The sequence below is a fragment of the Etheostoma cragini genome, chromosome 5 (genome assembly GCF_013103735.1).
Source record: "Etheostoma cragini isolate CJK2018 chromosome 5, CSU_Ecrag_1.0, whole genome shotgun sequence".
NCBI lineage: Eukaryota > Metazoa > Chordata > Actinopteri > Perciformes > Percidae > Etheostoma > Etheostoma cragini.
In genome coordinates, this window is record NC_048411.1 from 7,108,308 (window position 1) to 7,127,097 (window position 18,790).

The following is an 18,790-nucleotide window of genomic DNA, read 5'->3' on the forward strand; positions in this document are numbered from 1 at the left end:
AAAATGATATACATATCTTGAGTGTTTTTTGTACCCAATAATCAACAGTGGATGTTAACTTGCAACATGGGCTTTAAATGTGGTGTTAAATGTGTGGTAAATGTGGCCCCCCAAACCCAGACCGGAAGCTGATTCCACAGTAGAGGAGCCTGATAGCTGAAAGCTCTGGTTCCCAAATTGTCTTTTAGAGACTCTAGAAACCACAAGTAACTCTCAATTCTGGGAGCTTAGTGCTCTAGTGGGACAATAAGGCACTCTTAAGAGCTCTTCAAGATAAGATAGTGCTTGACCATTTAGAGTTTTGTAGGTCAGGAGAAGGATTTCAAATTCAATACTGGATTTTACAGGAAGCCAAAGCAGAGAAGCTAATACAGGAGAAATATGATCTCTTTTCTTAGTTCTTGTCAAAACAGCATCCTGATAATAAAGAATTACAGTAGTCCATCCTGGAAGTAACAAATGCATGGACTAGTTTTTCAGCATAATTTGAGACAGGATGGTCCTAATTTTGGCAATGTTACAAAGATGAAAAAAGTCTGTTCTTGAGGTTTGTTTTAGATGGCCGTTAAAGGATATATCCTGATCAAAAATGACTCCTAGATTTCTGACAATAGTGCTGGAGGCCTGGGCAATACCATCCATAGTATCTATATCCCTAGATAATGATGTGTGGAGGTGTTAAGGACCCAGCACAACAACTTTAGTTTTATCTGAGTTTAACATCAGAAAATTGTAGGCCATCCAGGATTTTTTCTTATTTATTTTAATTCAATTTTATTTATATAACGCTAAATCACAACAACAGTTATCTCATTGCGCTTATCATAAAAGAGCAGGTCTAGACCGTACTCTGTAATGTTATTTACAGAAACCCAACAATTCCCACCAAGGGCAAGCACTAGGCAACAAAGGAAAGAAAAAACGTACTTTTAAGAGGCAGAAACCTGCATGCTTGAAGTTTAGCCAACTGACTGGTTCGGTCAGACTTGATTGATGGATATAATTGGTTGTCATCCGCATAAAAAATTAAAGTTGAGTGTTTCCTAATAATATTCCCTAGAGAAAGCATATTTAAGGAGAATAGAATTGGTCCAAGCACTGAGCCTTGTGGAACGCCGTGGCTAACTTTAGCGTACTTGAAGGATTTATCGTTAACATCAACAAATTGAGATTGATCGGCTCAATATGACTTAAACCAACTTTCTTTAATGACAACTAAATGTTTGAGTCGCTGTAACAGAATGATATGGTCAATGGGGTCGAATGCAGCACTAAGAGCTAGTAAAACAAGTACAGAGACAAGTCCTTTGTACGCAGCAGTTAGGTCGTTAGTAATTTTCACCAGTGCTGTCTCTGTGCTATGCAGTTAACTATAGCTAGGCTATTGCTGTAGAAAATCACACAACAGATTAGCGACTACCTTTTCAAGGATCTTTGAGAGAAAGGGAAGGTTAGATATAGGCCTATAGTTTGCTAAACCTCAGGGTCGAGGGAGGGTTTTTTCAGGATAGGTTTAATCACACCTACTTTAAGTGACCGCGGTACATAACCTGTTAATAGAGACAAATTGATCAACTCATGATCAATTTGTCGCTATTAACATGTTATGTAACGCTTCTTTAAGTAGCCTCGTTTTGAGGGGGTCCAAGAAACTGGTCGATGGCTTAGCTGAAGAGACCTTTGACATTAATAGGTGATGGTCTATAGGACAGAAGCAGTCTAAGTATATTTCAGATATTGTCGTTCTAATGCTAATGCGTTTAAGGTAAGCTGTTCACTGAACTTGTGCAAAAGGTGATGAATTTTATCTCTAATTGTATAATTTTTATCATCAAGAAGCTCAAAGTTGTCACTGCTCAGAGCTATAGGAATAGTATCCTTTGCTTCATCATCACCTTTTTAAGAGGAGCAACATAATCTAAAGTTGTCTAGGGAGGTCGTAGCACCATCTACAAATGTATCACTTTGGGAAGGACTAAAGTTAACATTAAGGTCCTCTGATATTCTAAGGAACGGAATTTAATTAAATGTTGTAAATGTTGTCGAACCTCTGATTGAAGAGGAACAATGCGGATTCCGTCCTGGTCGTGGAACAACAGATCAGATCTTTACTCCCGCAAGGATCCTAGATGGAGCCTGGGAGTATGCCCAAACAGTCTACATGTGTTTTGTGGATCTGGAGAAGGCGTATGACCGGGTCCCCTGGGAGAAACTGTGGGAGGTGCTGCGGGTGTATGGGGTGAGTGGGGTCCCTTCTTAGGGCCATCCAATCTCTGTGTGACCAAAGCGAGAGCTGTGTCCGGGTACTCTGCAGTAAGTCTGACTCGTTCCAGGTGAGGGTTGGCCTCCGCCAGGGCTGACCTTTGTTACCAGTCCTGTTTATAATATTTATGGACAGGATATCGAGGCGTAGTCGGGGCGGGGAGGGGTTGCAGTTTGGTGCGCTCAGGATCTCATCGCTACTTTTTGCAGATGATGTGGTTCTGACGGCATCATCGGTCTGTGAACTTCAGCACTCACTGGATCGGTTCGCTGCAGTTCGTGTGAAGTAGCTGGGATGAGGATCAGCACCTAAAAGTCTGAGGCCATGGTTCTCAGCAGGACACCAATGGAGTCCTTTCTTCGGGTAGGGAGTGAGTCCTTACCCCAAGTGAAGGAGTTTAAGTACCTTGGGGTCTTGTTCGCGAGTGAGGGGACCATGGAGCGTGAGATTGGTCGGAGAATTGGAGCAGCTGGTGCGGTATTACATTTTGTTTATCGCACAGTTGTGACGAAAAGGGAGCTGAGTCCTGAGTCTTTTTGGTATGTTACTAGGAAAACTTAGCACAGATTTGTTTTATTATCACTGAAACAAGTTTCTTTATTTTTGAAGAATTATACAAAATAAAATCCACTTTTTTGCAATTTTCAATGTCTCTTGCAACTTAATTGCACAAAAAAAAATACCAAAGGCAATTTTTTACAAATTCAGGCAATTTTGGGCGGCAACAATGTCAAAAAAGCCGCAAAATCCTGGAGGGACTGAATAGTGTCATAAATACAAAACATTGTGAAATATTTTGAAATATTGATCAATAAATTGTCAGTGATGTTGAATAGATAGTAGTGTAACGGACTGCCTCGACAGTTCGGCAGGCATGTGAACCATTTATTGCAAATTTAACAACCATAATGTGAAATACAGTTTGCCATGCACGTATGCTGTGTAAGGTTATGTGAGTAAAGTATCTGTTACGACCCTTGTGTTTTCTGTCTAGGGGAAACTAGGACTTAATACAAATCAACGACTCAAACTAACAAAAGAGAGACTAACAAGTCAAAGTACGTAACCAGTATGTTTTATTATTATTATTACATAAATTAGATGCATGTATATAGTTTCTATACACGCGCATATATATATATATATATATATATATATATATAAAACAAAAACCCATACTACCTGTAAACAAAATGGCAACTGAGCATGAGAAACCAAAATAAACGATGCTAATCTCCCTGACTATCCACAAAACAGGAGAAAAAGGGGGTCAAAACAAATTGCAGAGAACCCTTACCAGCTTCAGATAACACCAAGTCAATCAGTTCACTATGCACCAGCAGAGAGTAGTACACCAACTACTCTTGGCACGACAGGAGGTTGAGGCAAGAGGAAGGGGCAGTGTCTTGGACCTGGGAGCTTTTATGCCGTCTATGCGATGACCGGATTGAAAACACCTGTGGCAGACCTGAAACACAAAAACAAAATGGCTCTCTTCCAAACAGAGGCCAGCGGCCTGTTGCATTATAAAGTAGAATAAAGATATCCAGGATAAGTGAAAAAGCGCGGCTTGACTTAGTGCAATCTGCTCATCGCTGCTTAATCGGTTGCACGTTTGCCGAGCCAGGATGAACAGGTGAAGCTATGTCAAGCCAGGTGTAGATAGCTGGGATAAGTGCACGTTCACGGCTTTCTCAAATAGACCACGGTATCAATCACAGATTTACTGATGAAGAATTGAGAAGACTCATGCCTCATATTTTTCACCCAATGAGCATCTAATGGAAAGTAACGAGAAGAGGAAGAATATAATATGCAGAAAGGGAAATACAGCTGTTATCAAACGGAGAGAAAAAGCCCAACAGACTATAGCGGACCCAACTGAATGTGTGAGAAAATATCTACCTAGCCTATAGTTACTCCACATTTTTACGAAGTTGTAGGCTACACTGTGTTTTAACTGCTTTAAATATGCTAGTTTCATGTTTCTGTTTTTATGTGATAAATGTGCTGGTTTTACTTTAAAGTGTCTTTAAGTATACCATGTAAAGCACTGTATAAATAAAATGTATTATAATTTAGCCTTTGTCTTAAAAGTGAGCAGAGGGAAAAAATGTTCCTCTGGAAATGGAACCTAAGGACAAGGCTTAATTTCAAACCCTATTCACAACGCATGTAATAAAACTAACATGTTTTACAACCATATGCACAAATCTCTATAAACTATATGTAATTCTTTGTACAATTAATGTTCATTCAGAACAATCAGAAAGGGACTACTAGAAAAAGAAGTAAGTGACTTCCATACACGCTGTGAGCAGTTGTAAAACAATATTAATGTTTTACTCTTCTGACAGGTGACCGCACCAAAATAACAAGATGAAGAACCATTGTGGTGTTCCCGGTGTGATGAATGTAAACTACACTATATCTGTACCAGGTCGATGTGGCAAAGATAGAAATAACTGTTTTTTCATGAACCTCAGAGCCCTATGCTCAAACTTATGTAGCAAACTTTTTTAATTTTGTAATAGGCCACGTTATTGGTCTAGGGATTTGAGACTAATTGAGAAGGTTATGAAACCAATATAAGCTATAATAAACATTAGCCCTACATATTAAGGAGTAACACAAACTGTCCTTCGTTGAAATCATGAATGTATTGGTCTCTGACCAGTCTGCCATTGAAGTCATCTGGGAATATCGCTACATTAATATCGTCAGACTTAATCTTCGGAGCGCGTCCTGTAACCTGAAGCTCAGACCACAGACGCTGCGCCGCTCACCTCTACTTTTACAGAGAGAGTGAACGCTGACGCGACTTGCAGGTCTGCCGGCAGGCGGCAGCTACTGGGCAGCAAGGAAGCCTCAAAACATTACCGTCCCACCGTGAAAAGTTCCACTCCGCATCAAGGTGCCAGTGCAATCATTTCTAACCATCTAAACAACTGTAGTAGGGCTTAAATAAAACTTGCAACAACAATAGTGACAAGTATGTTAATGCATGTTAATAAAAATAAAGCAGATCTGCTTATATTTTATTAACATGCAAAGCAATAACTGTTAAACATGTTTATTTCAGATCAGACGGTAGCTGATTTGACACATGAGACTCCAGGATTAATCTTAGCCTGGCTGTTAGCCTGCTCTGGACCAGGCTAGCCGTAAAGAATAAATCTTCATGGTTACTTGGCTGGGTTTAATTCGGTCTGGTTTTGTGGAACCGAGTCGTTCATCCAGGATTACATGAATATCCCGGCTTAATCCCTTATCCTAGTTTTGTGCAAAAGGCCCCAGGGCAGCGTTAGAGACGTAACAGTATCAGTGCTGTCAGTGCGTACAGTTGTGGTCAAAAGTTTTGAGAATGACACAAATATGAATTTTTACAAAGTTTGCCGGCTCAATTTTTATGTTGGCAATTTGCATTTACTCCAAAATGTTATGTAGAGTGATCAAATGAACTGCAGTTAATTGCAAAGTCCCTCCTTTGAATAAAAATGAACTTAATCTTAAAAAACATTTCCACTGCATTTTGGGCCTGCCACTAAAGGACCAGCTGAAAACATGTTAGTGATTATCTCGTTAACACAGGTGAAAGTGTTGATGAGGATCCGGTTTGAAATCACTCTGTCATGCTAGTTGAGTTACAATAACAGACTGGAAGCTTTAAAAAGGAGGGTGGTGCTTGAAATAATTGTTCTTCCTCTGTTAACCATGGTTACCTGCAGAGAAACACGTGCTGTCATCATTGCTTTGCACAAAAAGGGCTTCACAGGCAAAGATATAGCTGCTAGTAAGATTGCACCTAAATCAACCATTTATCGGATCATCAAGAACTTCAAGGAGAGAGGTTCAGTTGTGGTGAAGAAAGCTTCAGGGCGTCCAAGAAAGTCCAGCAAGCGCCAGGACCGTCTCCTAAAGTTGATTCAGTTGCGGAATTGTACCACCACCAGTGCAGAGCTTGCTCGGGAATGGCAGCAGGTGGGTGTGAGTGCATCTACACGCACAGTGAGGCGAAGACTTTTGGAGGATGGCCTGGTGTCAAGACGGGCAGCAAAGAAGCCACTTCTCTCAAGGAAAAACATCAGGGACTGATAATTATTCTGCAAAAAGTACAGGGATTGGACTGCTGAGGACTGGGGCAAAGTCATTTTCTCAGATGAATCCCCTTTCCGATTGTTTGGGGCATCCGGAAAAAAGCTTGTCAGGAGAAACAAGGTGAGCGCTACCATCAGTCCTGTGTCATGCCAACAGTAAAGCATCCTGAGACCATTCATGTGTGGGGTTGCTTCTCAGCCAAGGGAGTGGGCTCACTCACAATTTTGCCTAAAAACACAGCCATGAATAAAGAATGGTCCCAAAACATCCTCCAAGAACAACTTCTCCCAACCATCAAAAAACAGTTTGGAGACCAACAATGCCTTTTCCAGCATGATGGAGCACCTTGCCACAAGGCCAAAGTGATAAACCAGTGGCTCAGGGAACAAAACATCAACATTTTGGGTCCATGGCCAGGGAACTCCCCAGACCTTAATCCCATTGACAACTTGTGGTCAAGCTTCAAGAGGCGGGTGGACAAACAAAAACCCACAAATTACGACAAACTTCGAGCATTGATTATGCAAGAATGGACTGCCATCAGTCAGGATGTGGCCCAGAAGTTAATTGACAGCATGCCAGGACGAATTGCAGAGGTCTTGAAAAAGAAGGGTCAACACTGCAAATATTGACTCTTTGCAAAACTGAATGTAATTGTCAATAAAAGCATTTGACAGTTAAGAAATGCTTGTGATTATGCTTCAGTATACCGTAGTAACATCTGACAAAAAATATGCACAAACACGGAATGAGATAACTTTGTGAAATCCAATCCTTGTGTCATTCTCAAAACTTTTGACCACGACTGTATATTGTACAAGATTAATAGTGTAGCAATGTTTATAACGTAGGAGAGAAGCAACGGAGGTTTGTGCGTTTGATATATTTCTCTGAGCAGTTTGAACAATGTCTATGAAACCGAAATTAGCTCTTAGTATCTCTATCATTTACACGCAGCTGTTCTAGCTGTTGCTAGTCTGTGTTACAACTGCATGACGTGATTAGCTAAAATCACCAAACAGGCTGAATTACCTTTAGAGAAGAAAACAGGCAACTTTGGCATCTTTTTTTAAAGTACGTGTTCTTTCCATCTTGGAAAAGCCACTCCAATAGTAATCTTGGTCTTGTTGCTTTGCCTGTCGTTTTAATTATCTTTTTATCTTCCTTGGCGACTTTGTTACATGTCCTAGAGAATAGACGTGATGCTCCAGCTTTCAAATCCGTCGGCAGTCGTTCAGTAATTCCCCCCCTCCCCGACATTTGTCACACTGAGTGTAAAAGTGGGAAACACAGAGGTTTGTCTCTTTTTGGCTAATGTATTTTAAAGGTGGAGGCGCAACTGCAGATATAAGATTCACTCCTATTTATTCTGAATGGCGCATTCTACGCTAATGAGAATACTTTGATTAGTTGGTGAAGGTAATTACACATAAATGAGCACATATTTGTAAACGAACCAAAAGGTTTTTGCTAAGAATCAACAAAACAAATTACCCAATGGAGCTTTAAGAATGTTGTAATTCAAGTGGTCTGGAGAAAACTAGACTTATGCACGTCCTCTTTGCTGTGTTTTCAGGCCTTAGTTAATTCTTGCCGGGATTGAAGTCATTTACAGGTCGAGAGAGAGCGGTAGAGAAAAAGAGAGATCCTATTGGCTGTTTTGTGTTTGCATTGCCTGTAAGACGGAAAGGGTGATCTATATAAGGTCTCATGCTACTTCAAATTCAGTTTGTTTGTTTTTGTGTTCTACCCACTAAAACTTTGTATGTAACATTAATACATTCCTAAAGTACATTTCTACTAAAGTAGAAAAACCTCCTTCAGCCATAATGCACTATTAATTAAAGGTAGTGTATTATGGAACACTCTTCCCCCATCTATAAGGAACATCCCACTTTTGCCACCTTTTTAAGAGCCAAGTAAAGCTGTGACTGTCGGAGCTAACCAAATGTGTAACCACTAACTTTATGCTGTACTGACTTTGCCTAGTAGAATAAGTATGTTCCAGTGGAGCATAATAATGAATTGTTTCCATTTTAATTACTAGTTAGGAATTGTCCTGTTCTTGTTTTTTTTCCTCTCTTCTTGTTTCATGTACTAATTGTTACTTCTTTTGTCTTTTTTTATTGTAAATCCATCCTGCCTAATGGAGTGCAGATGGAAATTAGCCCTCTGGCTGCACTCGGGACATTTACGTGTACTGCTGAACTTGTTCATCAATGTGCATTGTACTGAATAAATTAATTAATAAATAAATAACTGTTCTTGATGTGTTTTATTTGCAAAACTTGACCTTAAACTGCTTAAAATGTTCTCTTGTACTTTTGGCTGTTTTTGCACAGGTACACCGGACACTATTTCATTACCACCCTGCTCTACTCGTTCTTCCTGGGTTGTTTTGGAGTCGATCGTTTCTGCCTTGGTCACACTGGCACTGCTGTTGGTAAGCTGCTCACCCTGGGAGGCCTGGGAATCTGGTGGTTTGTGGACTTGATCCTGCTCATCACTGGCGGCCTGATGCCCAGTGATTACAGCAACTGGTGCACCTACTACTGAGACAGAGATCCGAGTGTCACTGAGGAGGACTTCTCACTCAAACATCAGTTAAATATTGAGAATTCCAGCAATGTGGCCTCAGGCTGCCATAGTTACACTGTGAGCTGACTAGGTTTTACAGCTCTGCTGTGCAAAAAGGAGTCCAGAGACCTCCTGATGACTGTTCTGAATAAAATGAGCAATTTAAATTCATTCTAACTAAATCCACTTGAAATTTCCCACAGAATGCATGAAATGATTGTAAAATTTGCACTAGCATCTTTTCCCAACAATAACAGTGCTATTTGTTTAGTTCTAAATTGTCAAATAAGGTAACTTTAACACCCATAGATCAGTTCACATGGGCCCGACTAAGGATATACTTTAGTTTTGTAGTTTAATTTACAAAAGCAGAATTTAAAAAATCCAGGATAACCGATTAAACAATGCTTGACCTAGTCCAGGGCTCGTCAACCTTTTACCACTCAAAGAGCCATTTGGACCCGTTTCACACAGTAAAGAAAACACTGGGAGCCACAAAAACCTTTGAAATTTTAAATGAAATAACACTGCAAATAACATTTACTTTTCCCTTTGTGCTATGTATAAACAAACTATACTGTGTTACATTTATGAAATCAATGCAGAGAAAATGAAATAACATTTCTGCACGCAACAAAAAAATTTTAATTCAGAAAAAAGACGTTGAGTTGATGGTTTAGTAAAATAGGGTTAGCACTGTCAACTGGGCTTAAATGGCAATACCTCCACAGCTCTTCAGGGTGAAGGGCCCACAGCCCTGTGGGTCCTTTACCCTGAAGAGCTGTGTTCAGCGTGTTCAGGTGCACTGTCATGTCTACCAACGAGTGTAGCTTTTCCAGCCACTTTGGCTGTTCCCGCTCAGGAAATGTGAGCAAAGCGTTTCAGCACCTCGCCTCTGGTTGTGCAGCAGGAGATCAGAATACGTGCTGTCCAGCTCGTCCAGTAACAAAGGGAACTGACAGGGATTTAAACCTTTTGCCATTATTTTGCTCACAATCTAAATAACCACATTCATTACTTCTGTTTGAGCACACCGTGCCTCTTGGTGCAGGATGCAGTATAAAGTCAGCAACTTTCTGTCCAGCACTTCTGCAGGAAAGCCACAAATCCGCTGTGCGCTCCGGTCATACTCAATGCCCTGCCTGTAGCAACTGACACCGGGGGCTGGTGTTTATTCCTCTTGTGCTTAAACAATTCAAGACAGCCTCTGAGAAAACTCCCGCTCCCCGTGTTTGGCCAACTAGATAATTTCTTCTTGTGGCCCAGTCGAGTTTACAAACCGGCAGAAAAGCGCTATTTGTTCAACTTTGTCTTTAGATTCGTCACAGGCCGCTGAGTAGGCCACAGCTGAACTGATGTCTTTAATTTACTGTTTAAACTAAAATAAAATAAATTTTAATTAAATTTTAATTAATTATTTTTTAAAAGCTGAGCCACTTCAGAGGTATCAAAGAGCTGCATGCGGCTCTGGAGCCGCGGGTTGCCAGTCCCTGACCTAGTCTATTCAGTGCATCCTGGCTTGGTGCATTTCACGATGGCCAACCCAGGATTAGGAGGTTGGATAGATGTGCATTCACAGCTTTCTTTAAAAGCCTGCGAGGTTGATCACAGATTAACTGATAATAAAATAGAGAGTACATGTGGTGCAAACTTTACACAGAGTGAGCAGTAACTCCTTATGGAAGTTTGAAGTAAAACAATATATACAATTTTAGACAAACAATATTTAAAAAAGACACACAGCCGTTGTGATGAAATGAGAGGAAGTGTGTCATACAATCGCAAACCGGCTGAATGCGTAAGAAGCCAAAAATTATACTGACCACTGCTCTTAACTATCATATGAATTAGAAGACAATGTCCTAATCATTCAATTCAAGGAGTTAGGCTCCTAATCATTTGCACAAATTAACAATTGCCTTAAAAGCGAGTCTCTCCTGTCATATGTGCTAAAATATAAATTTTGGGAGTAACATTAAGGCAAAGTGGACAACTGTTTGTGCAAATGACAAGTAACTTGAATGGTTTTAGTTAGAGCAGTAGTTCGTTAATGTACAGTACTGTGCAAAAGTCTGCTTTCCAAAATATAAATGTTTATTTTTATCAATTAACAAAACGCAAAGTGAGAGATCAAAAGAAAAATCTTAATCATATAAATATTTGGTGTTACTACCCTTTGCCTTCAAACCAGCATCAATTCTTATAGGTACACATGCAGAAAGTTGCAGCGTTGACGATTGACACAGTGGTCGGCCAAGGAAACCTAATGCAGCAGATGAAAAACACATCAATCTTATTTCCCTTCAAAATCGGAAGATGTCCAGCAGTAGCATCAGCTCAGAACTGGCAGAAACAGTGGCAGTGGGAACCAGGTACACCCATCTACTGTCCGAAAAAGTCCGTCCACAAGTCTTTGGAAGAGTTGCAGCCAAAAAGCCATACATTCAACATGGAAACAAGGCCAATTCAATTTACTACGCACAAAAAAGTGCTCTGGTCAGAATGTTTCCACCAATTACAGTATATTCAAAATTTGAAATATCTGGCTGTTGCAGAAGGCAGTTTGTTTGCTTCAAGTTTGGGGCTGCATTCTTGCAAATGGAGTTGGAGATTTAGTCAGGATGATTGGTGTCCACAATGCTGAGAAATACAGGCATATACTTATCCATCATGCAATACTATCAGGGATGAATGGCCCCAAATTTTTTCTGCAGCAGGACGATGACCCCAAACAACCAAGATCATTAAATTTATACATATATATACAGTGAGAAAAATAAGTATTTGAACACCCTGCTATTTTGCAAGTTCTCCCACTTAGAAATCATGGAGGGAACTGAAATTGTCAGTGAAGGTGCATGTCCACTGTGAGAGACATAATCTAAAAAAGAAGATCCTCACTGTTTATATACACACACACATATACATAAACACACATATATATGTACATACACACATACATATATACGCACACACACACACAAGTCTTAATGAATAAAAGATGTGGAATATTTTAAGGTTTAAATGCAGTATGAATCTAGAAATGACAGATGTGGAGAGAGAACCCCGTTTTGCCATTGCAATTAAAATCTTAGAACGCATTGAGATCCAATCATTTAAGTGTCATAGGGCGTTTTCACACCTAGTTTGGTGGACTTGGTGTGATTTGGGGGGTGAAGTTGCAACATTATTGCATTTTAAATTTTAATTTGGTTTGAAAAAGTGCAATGTGAAGGCAAACGGAACCAAACACTGTAAACATGCCACTCAATTGTTTAATGGACAGAATGTTCTAAACTCACCAACAATTCTGGGGCCTGTTGCACTACAGTAGAATTAAGATCACTTAGTGTGATCCGCTCATTGCGTCTTAATCGGTTGCACATTTGCAGAACAAGGATCAGAATATCAAGCAAGGTGTAGGTAGCTAGGATAAGGGCACGTCCACGGCTTTCTTAAATAGACCACGGTATCAATCACAGACTTACTATTGCAGAACTACAAAAGTTGTATGCTGCATGTTTCATCCGCTTAGCAGCAGCTTCTAATGGAAATTAACGAGGAGGTGAGCATATAATACGCATAAAGGGAAATACATATTTTATTAAATGGAGAGAAACAGCCCAAATGACTAGTGGAGCGACTGAACGCGTAAGGATTCAAAAATATCTACTAAGCGTACTAGTCACTCCACATTTTTACTAAGTTGTAGGCTACACAGTGTTTTAATTGCTTTTAATATGCTTGTTTTATGTGGTGGTTTTATTGCTGTATTGGTTTTTATGTGCTAAATGTGCTGGTTTTACTTTGAGTTGCCTACCATGTAAAGCACTATATAAATAAAATGTGTTTTTTAGCATACTTTTCCTTAAAAGTTAGCAGAGGGAATTAATGTTCCTCGGGAAATGTACCCTAAGGATGAGGCCTAATTACCAACCCTTATTCACAACGCAAGAACATGTTTTACAACCATCTGCACAATTCTTTAGCTATGTCTAATTCTAAATATCTTCCTACAATTAAATGTTCATACAGAACGGGACAAAAACTAGAAAATAAAGTAAGTGACTTTAATACACGCTGTAAAACAATGTATTGTTCATGTTTTTTTTCTCCCAAGCTTCATGCTGACAACTGATGGCACAAAAATAAAAAGATTAAGAAGCATTGTGGTGTTCCCTGTGTGATGAACACACTACTTTGGTGTCTTATTACCTTTCAGGACCTTTCTGTTGCGTTCCTTCCTGTCGAGATGTCATGTTGTTTTTTTTCCTGTGCTTCATGAGAGCAGAGAACTTCTTCATTCACTTTACACATTTAAATATACTCTACAGTATATACATATGTAGGCCAATTATTGGTCCAGTCATGTGAGACTAATTGAGAAGGTTATGAAACCAAAGTAAACTATTATACCTAATAAACATTAGCCTTACATATCAAGGAGTAACACAAACTATCCTTTATTAGAGAAGGACAAGTAACAAGAAAATTAGATCATTAATTTATTGGTCTCTGACCAGTCTTCCATTAATATCTTGAAATATAGCTGCACTTAGTCTCCGGAGCGCCTCCTTTATAAACCTGAAGCTGCGTTGACCATGGAATTAGTGCTGCTCATCTCTGTTTTTACAGAGAGAGTGGACACTGAAGTGGTCTGCCCGCTGTAGGATGGAGTTGCTAAGAACTTGCAATGTATAACTCTCATCAGCCCCTTAGGCCTCAAAACCCTACCGGAACACCAGGAAAACTCCAGACTCTCCCGATTGCCGCTCGACATCTGGGTGCCGGCATGACCTATGCAACTAGGGGTGCGGAGAGTGCTGCAGCACCCCCTAGCAAAAGGAAAAACAACTACAACGATAATAAAAAATATATTTTTTTAATAAATTGATTATTAATATAAACCTAATCTTTCATAAGAAATTAAATGTAATAGATTTTACAATTTGCTAACTAAAAGATAAACACAATTTGATTAGAATGAATCTGCCGATTTTGCAGAGAGTGAGACGCGCTGCGTGCCTTTGACGCTGATGAGTGAAGAGAGTTGTGGGAACTTTTCTGGCAGTTCAACAGTAGGCTACAGAAGTTAGCTAGCCATGGCACAAAAATGCATTTTGGATTTCTTTATAAATCAACCACAGGCTAAAAAGCCTAAAAGATCAAAGGCAAAAAACTCAGCAACTGTAACCGAAAGAAGTAGCATTAGAACCTCACCTCCACACTCCCAGGGCGACCTGCTATCAACAGACCACCAGGCAGTTAATTTTAGCCAAGCTAGCAGCACTTCTCCACCTCCACACTCCCAGAGTGACCTGCTAGCAATAGACCACCAGGCAGCTAGTGTTGTTAGCCAAAGCTAGCAGCAGCCGGGCAGCCACGGAAGGAACCTTAAAAACGTCAACTCAGCCTCGAGGTCACAATTTTCCTGGTAGATGTTTTGGAGATGAGGATTTTTCTTGGTGTTTTTTGTGTTATGACTGCAACACAAGGTAAGAATGCTGGTTTATTATTATGATGCCGCTGTGAAGTAAAAGTTTTGTAAGTTTATACTAATTATTGGAGATACTTATAAAATAAATAAAAAACACACGTTTTTTTTACACGTGTGTAAAGCCTACTTAGTGGAAAACCAGAAAGAGGTCGCACCTATATTTAATTACCCTGCCGTATTGGTATTAAATGATTAAGCCCTTTTAAGAACTTTTGAAATACGGCCCAATATATCTGTATTCCTTAAATTTGCTATTGCTGTGTTACAAAAACTTAAGGCTGCATTTCTCTTTTCAGTGTTTGTGTTAGGACTGATTGGCTTGCTTCCCTTTCATTTGATCAGTAATGTGTTTATTCTGTGCCCTTGTTTCAGCCGTGGGCCTATAACCTGTGTTACCAGTGCCTAGTTCGTTCTGTCTTGTATTATGGACTTTGTTCTTGTTTTGATGCTTGTGAAGCGTGTACATGTGTTCCAGTTTTATTATCGAAGCCTTAGTACGGTTTTGGCACCACAAAGTGCCTTTGTTTTAATAAAGTCTTCATCTTGGAAGTAGGCCTATGGGTAAGAAAGAAATTTATATTTGGTTGAATAGCGATAACGGCCTATTATTTTCGGGTGTTTCCGGTGTTATACCCCTACTGGTTTCCACACCAACTGGTTTCCACACCAACTGGTTCCCCTATGTGGTGTTCACCAAACAGCTGCTGTTGTGGCCTGCCTCTGTCACCAAATTCGTCACACAATCACAAACAAATTCCTGGCAATTTTCAAATTGTTTCCCAGATGTCATTGCAACCTAAAGGAAAAATATTACTCGCACCCTAGAGTAGGGTGACCAGAAGTCCCCTATTTTGGTGACCTGTCCCCGGCTGGATCTGTCGCCGGAAATGTCCCCGGTTTTCACTGTGACTGACAGACCCAAAATTGGAATGAATGAAAGAAAATACTAACAAAACATAGCCGATGGTCGCACACCCTACACACGCAGGCTCAAGGCAGCCAGAGCCAGCGCTGCTTAGAGATGTTTTAGAAAGCCGTATTTTACGATGCTGAAATCACTGATTATTTACATGGAGTCTGGTGGGTTTAACGAACGCAATTTCGCGGACTTTTATGTTTTAAAAAGGATCTTAATCTTTAACAGAAAGGTTGACCTCCTTAGAAATCCTTTCCATAATGTTGTCAGACACTTAGAATCTGAGTCTGTTAGCAGCAAAACAAGCACTTTTATGAACGTAAATACAAGCTAGACAATTATCCTATTACCTTACATTGTAGCTTGTTTCTGCCGACTGGAGCGGTCTCGTGTAATACTGCATCAATGACAAAGGAAAATATGTTCTCAATAGTTTTTATTGTATCTGACTCTCAATGAGCTGTTGCAGAAACAAGCCTTGAGCAATAAAGCAAAAGCTGTCAGTAGTTCAGTCAACATTACAACATTATGAAATATTGAGACTTTCTATCTTGAAATAATAGGACTATAAGGACTTTCTATCTTGAAATATTAGGACTATTAGGAATTTCTATTTTGAAATATTCAGACTTTCTATCTTTAAATATTAGGACTTTTTATCTTGAAGTAATAAGATTTTTTAATTTGAAATAATAGGACTTTCTATCTTGAAACATTCCCCTCTGAGGTGTAGTGGAGTGGAGTAGGAAGTAGCAGCAGGGGTGGGTCTAGGATCAGACCTTGGGGAGGGAGGGGGGCTTAGCCCCCAATGAGAACAGCTCTAGGTCTAGTGTCCCCGTTTTAATTTTTACAAAAGTAAAAACATTACTTGTTTTGGAGGTAAATACGCTACGGAGGGCAATTTAAATAGGTGGTATTCAAGCCTGGTTTTGAATATAGTATGTAGAACGGCCGCTGTTCTGACTTGGGTGTCCGGGTCTGTTACCCAACGGTTCAGTAAAATGCCGTTAGTATCCTTAGCACCGGAGGTAGCTAAGTGCTGACCGGGCTGGCTGCTAGCAATTTTGGAAACATTTGAAGGTACAAAAGAATCTTTGGCGTTGGATGGATCAATATTGAAATTTACAAAATCGACAATGAAACAAGGCCATGTGGCAGGATAAAAGTTGTATTATGTTTACTGAGTATAACTCTTCCTTTCCACGCTCACCACATCTGCCAAACTCATTCTCATTCACAATTCTTCCCATGTTAGAATATGGTGACACTATATACAGGGTGGTTTGCAAGACCAGACTATCAAAACTCGACAAGCTTTACCACTCTGCTATCACATTTGCCACAAATGCCCCCTTCAATTTACACCACTATACCCTATATTCATCTGTCAATTGGCCGTCCCTTCACATTTGCCTTAAGATTCACTAGTTCACTCATTTACAAGACCCTTCTTGGCCAATCACTTTCTAGTTAGGTCACTTGCTGCAGCCAAAGTCTGTCACATAAAATACCCCCCAAAAAATACCCATTCCTCACTTCAATAATTCTCATTACCAAGAATAGACAGGAACCACTGAATGGGCCTAGGGGAGATAACATTTTGTTTCCTTGACCATAAAGACGTATTAATTGCATCAGAAAAAGAACTTATCTCTGTAGTGGTGCTATTAGATTTTAGTGCTGCATTTGATACCATTGACCATCATATCCTATTACAGAGACTGGAACATTTAATTGGGATTAAAGGAACTGCTCTAAGCTGGTTTAAGTCTTATTTATCAGATCGATCTCAGTTTGACCATGTTAACGATGAATCCTCCATGACGCCAAAGTTAGTCATGGAGTCCCACAAGGATCTGTGCTTGGTCCAATCTTGTTCATTTTATATATGCTTCCTAAAGGAAGGCAATTTTATCAGGAAACACTCCTTAACCCATTCCTTGACCCATTTCATATTTTTACAAAAAGAAAAATGGTACTAACCCTAAGTATACATTTTTTTCTACCTGAAAATCAATGGCCTTATCTTATATTTCTGTGATAAATATGTATTACTGACTCAATTATAAGAAATGGCCACTTATGTTTTTTCCAAGATAAGAATGATCACATATTTTTAACATGAATATTATAACATAAAACAAATCACACTACCAATTTTAATTGTGTTGTAGTAGAGACTGATTGCATTCCCTAAACATATACAGTGTGTTATCTCAATTGTTTTAAATTGAGTTAGAGACAATATTTGTTAATAGATTAAGAAGTAAAATTTTATTTCAGAATTTGTTTTTAAAACCCCTAACAAGTCACGGGTCAATTTGACCCGAGGGATACCCGTGGGTCCCAAAAGTGAAGCCAATAAAAGGGTTAAACTTTCATTGTTATGCAGATGATACTCAATTATATCTATCGATCAAGCGGGATGAAACTACTCAGTTAGCTAAACTTCAAATGTGACTTTAGGATGTTAAAACCTGGATGACCTGTATTTTTCAAATTTCAAACTCAGATAAAACTAAATTTAATGTTCGGGGCCCAAGCACCTTCATGACGCATTAACAAAAGAGAAAGTAACTCTGGTAACATCATGGCCTCCAACACCACTGTGAGGAAAATCTTGGAGTTATCTTTGATCAGGACATTTAATTCAGGTTGTTTAATTCTCACATTAAGTACATTTCTTTCTTGCCTTTTTTTGACCTACGTAATATTGCAAAAATCAGCAATATCCTGTCTAAAAATGATGCAGAAAAACTAGTCCATGCATTTGTTACTTCTAGGCTGGATTACTGGAATTCTTTATTATCAGACTGCTCGAAAAAGTCCATAACGACTCTTCAGCTTCATCACATCTCACCTGATTTAGCTTCTTTGCATTGGCTTCCTGTAAGATCCAGAATAGAATTTAAAATATTTTTCACCTACAAAGCTCTTCATGGTCAGGCACCATCTTATCTTAAAGCGCTCATTGTACTTTACTACCCCACCAGAGCACTGCGCTCCCAGAATGCAGGGTGGTTCTAGTCTCCAAAAGTAGAATGGGAGCCAGAGCGTTCAGCTATCAAGCTCTGGCAGGTTTCTGCCTCTTAAAAGGACGTTATTCCTTGCCTTTGTTGCCTGGTGCTTGCTCTTGGTAGGAGTTGTTGGGTTTCGGTAAATAACATCACAGAGTACGGTCTAGACCTGCTCTTTTATGAACAAGCGCAATGAGATAACTGTTGTTGTGATTCGGCACCATATAAATAAAATTGAATTGAATTTAGACAAAACGGTGGGGATGACTTTGATTTCACTGGTAGTCAGGTTTTACACTGTGCGAGAACGGGACGAAATTATAGTTTGATTTGCAGCAATTCCCGAGCGTCTGAGAGTTCTTTTTTCTTTTTCACAAAAGAACAATTGCAAGGGTCCTTAACAAACTTAACTTACTCCTACG

The 18,790-nt window shown here is 39.5% G+C and overlaps 1 protein-coding gene across 2 annotated transcripts in view; it reads left to right on the forward strand.

Annotated features, from left to right (window-relative positions):
- tm2d2 (TM2 domain containing 2) overlaps positions 1 to 18,208 on the forward strand; it is a 24,176-nt gene extending 5,968 nt beyond the window's left edge. The window contains exons 4-6 of one of the 2 annotated variants that reach the window (XM_034871938.1): positions 8,704 to 8,948; positions 10,197 to 10,203; positions 18,196 to 18,208. In XM_034871938.1, coding sequence (XP_034727829.1) covers positions 8,704 to 8,917 — 214 coding nt within the window. In that variant the 3' untranslated portion in view covers positions 8,918 to 8,948; positions 10,197 to 10,203; positions 18,196 to 18,208. Of the gene's footprint in view, positions 1 to 8,703; positions 9,149 to 10,196; positions 10,204 to 18,195 lie in introns of those variants that run through there. The other variant, XM_034871937.1, reaches the window with a different exon arrangement.
- The last annotated feature ends 582 nt before the right edge of the window (positions 18,209 to 18,790 follow it).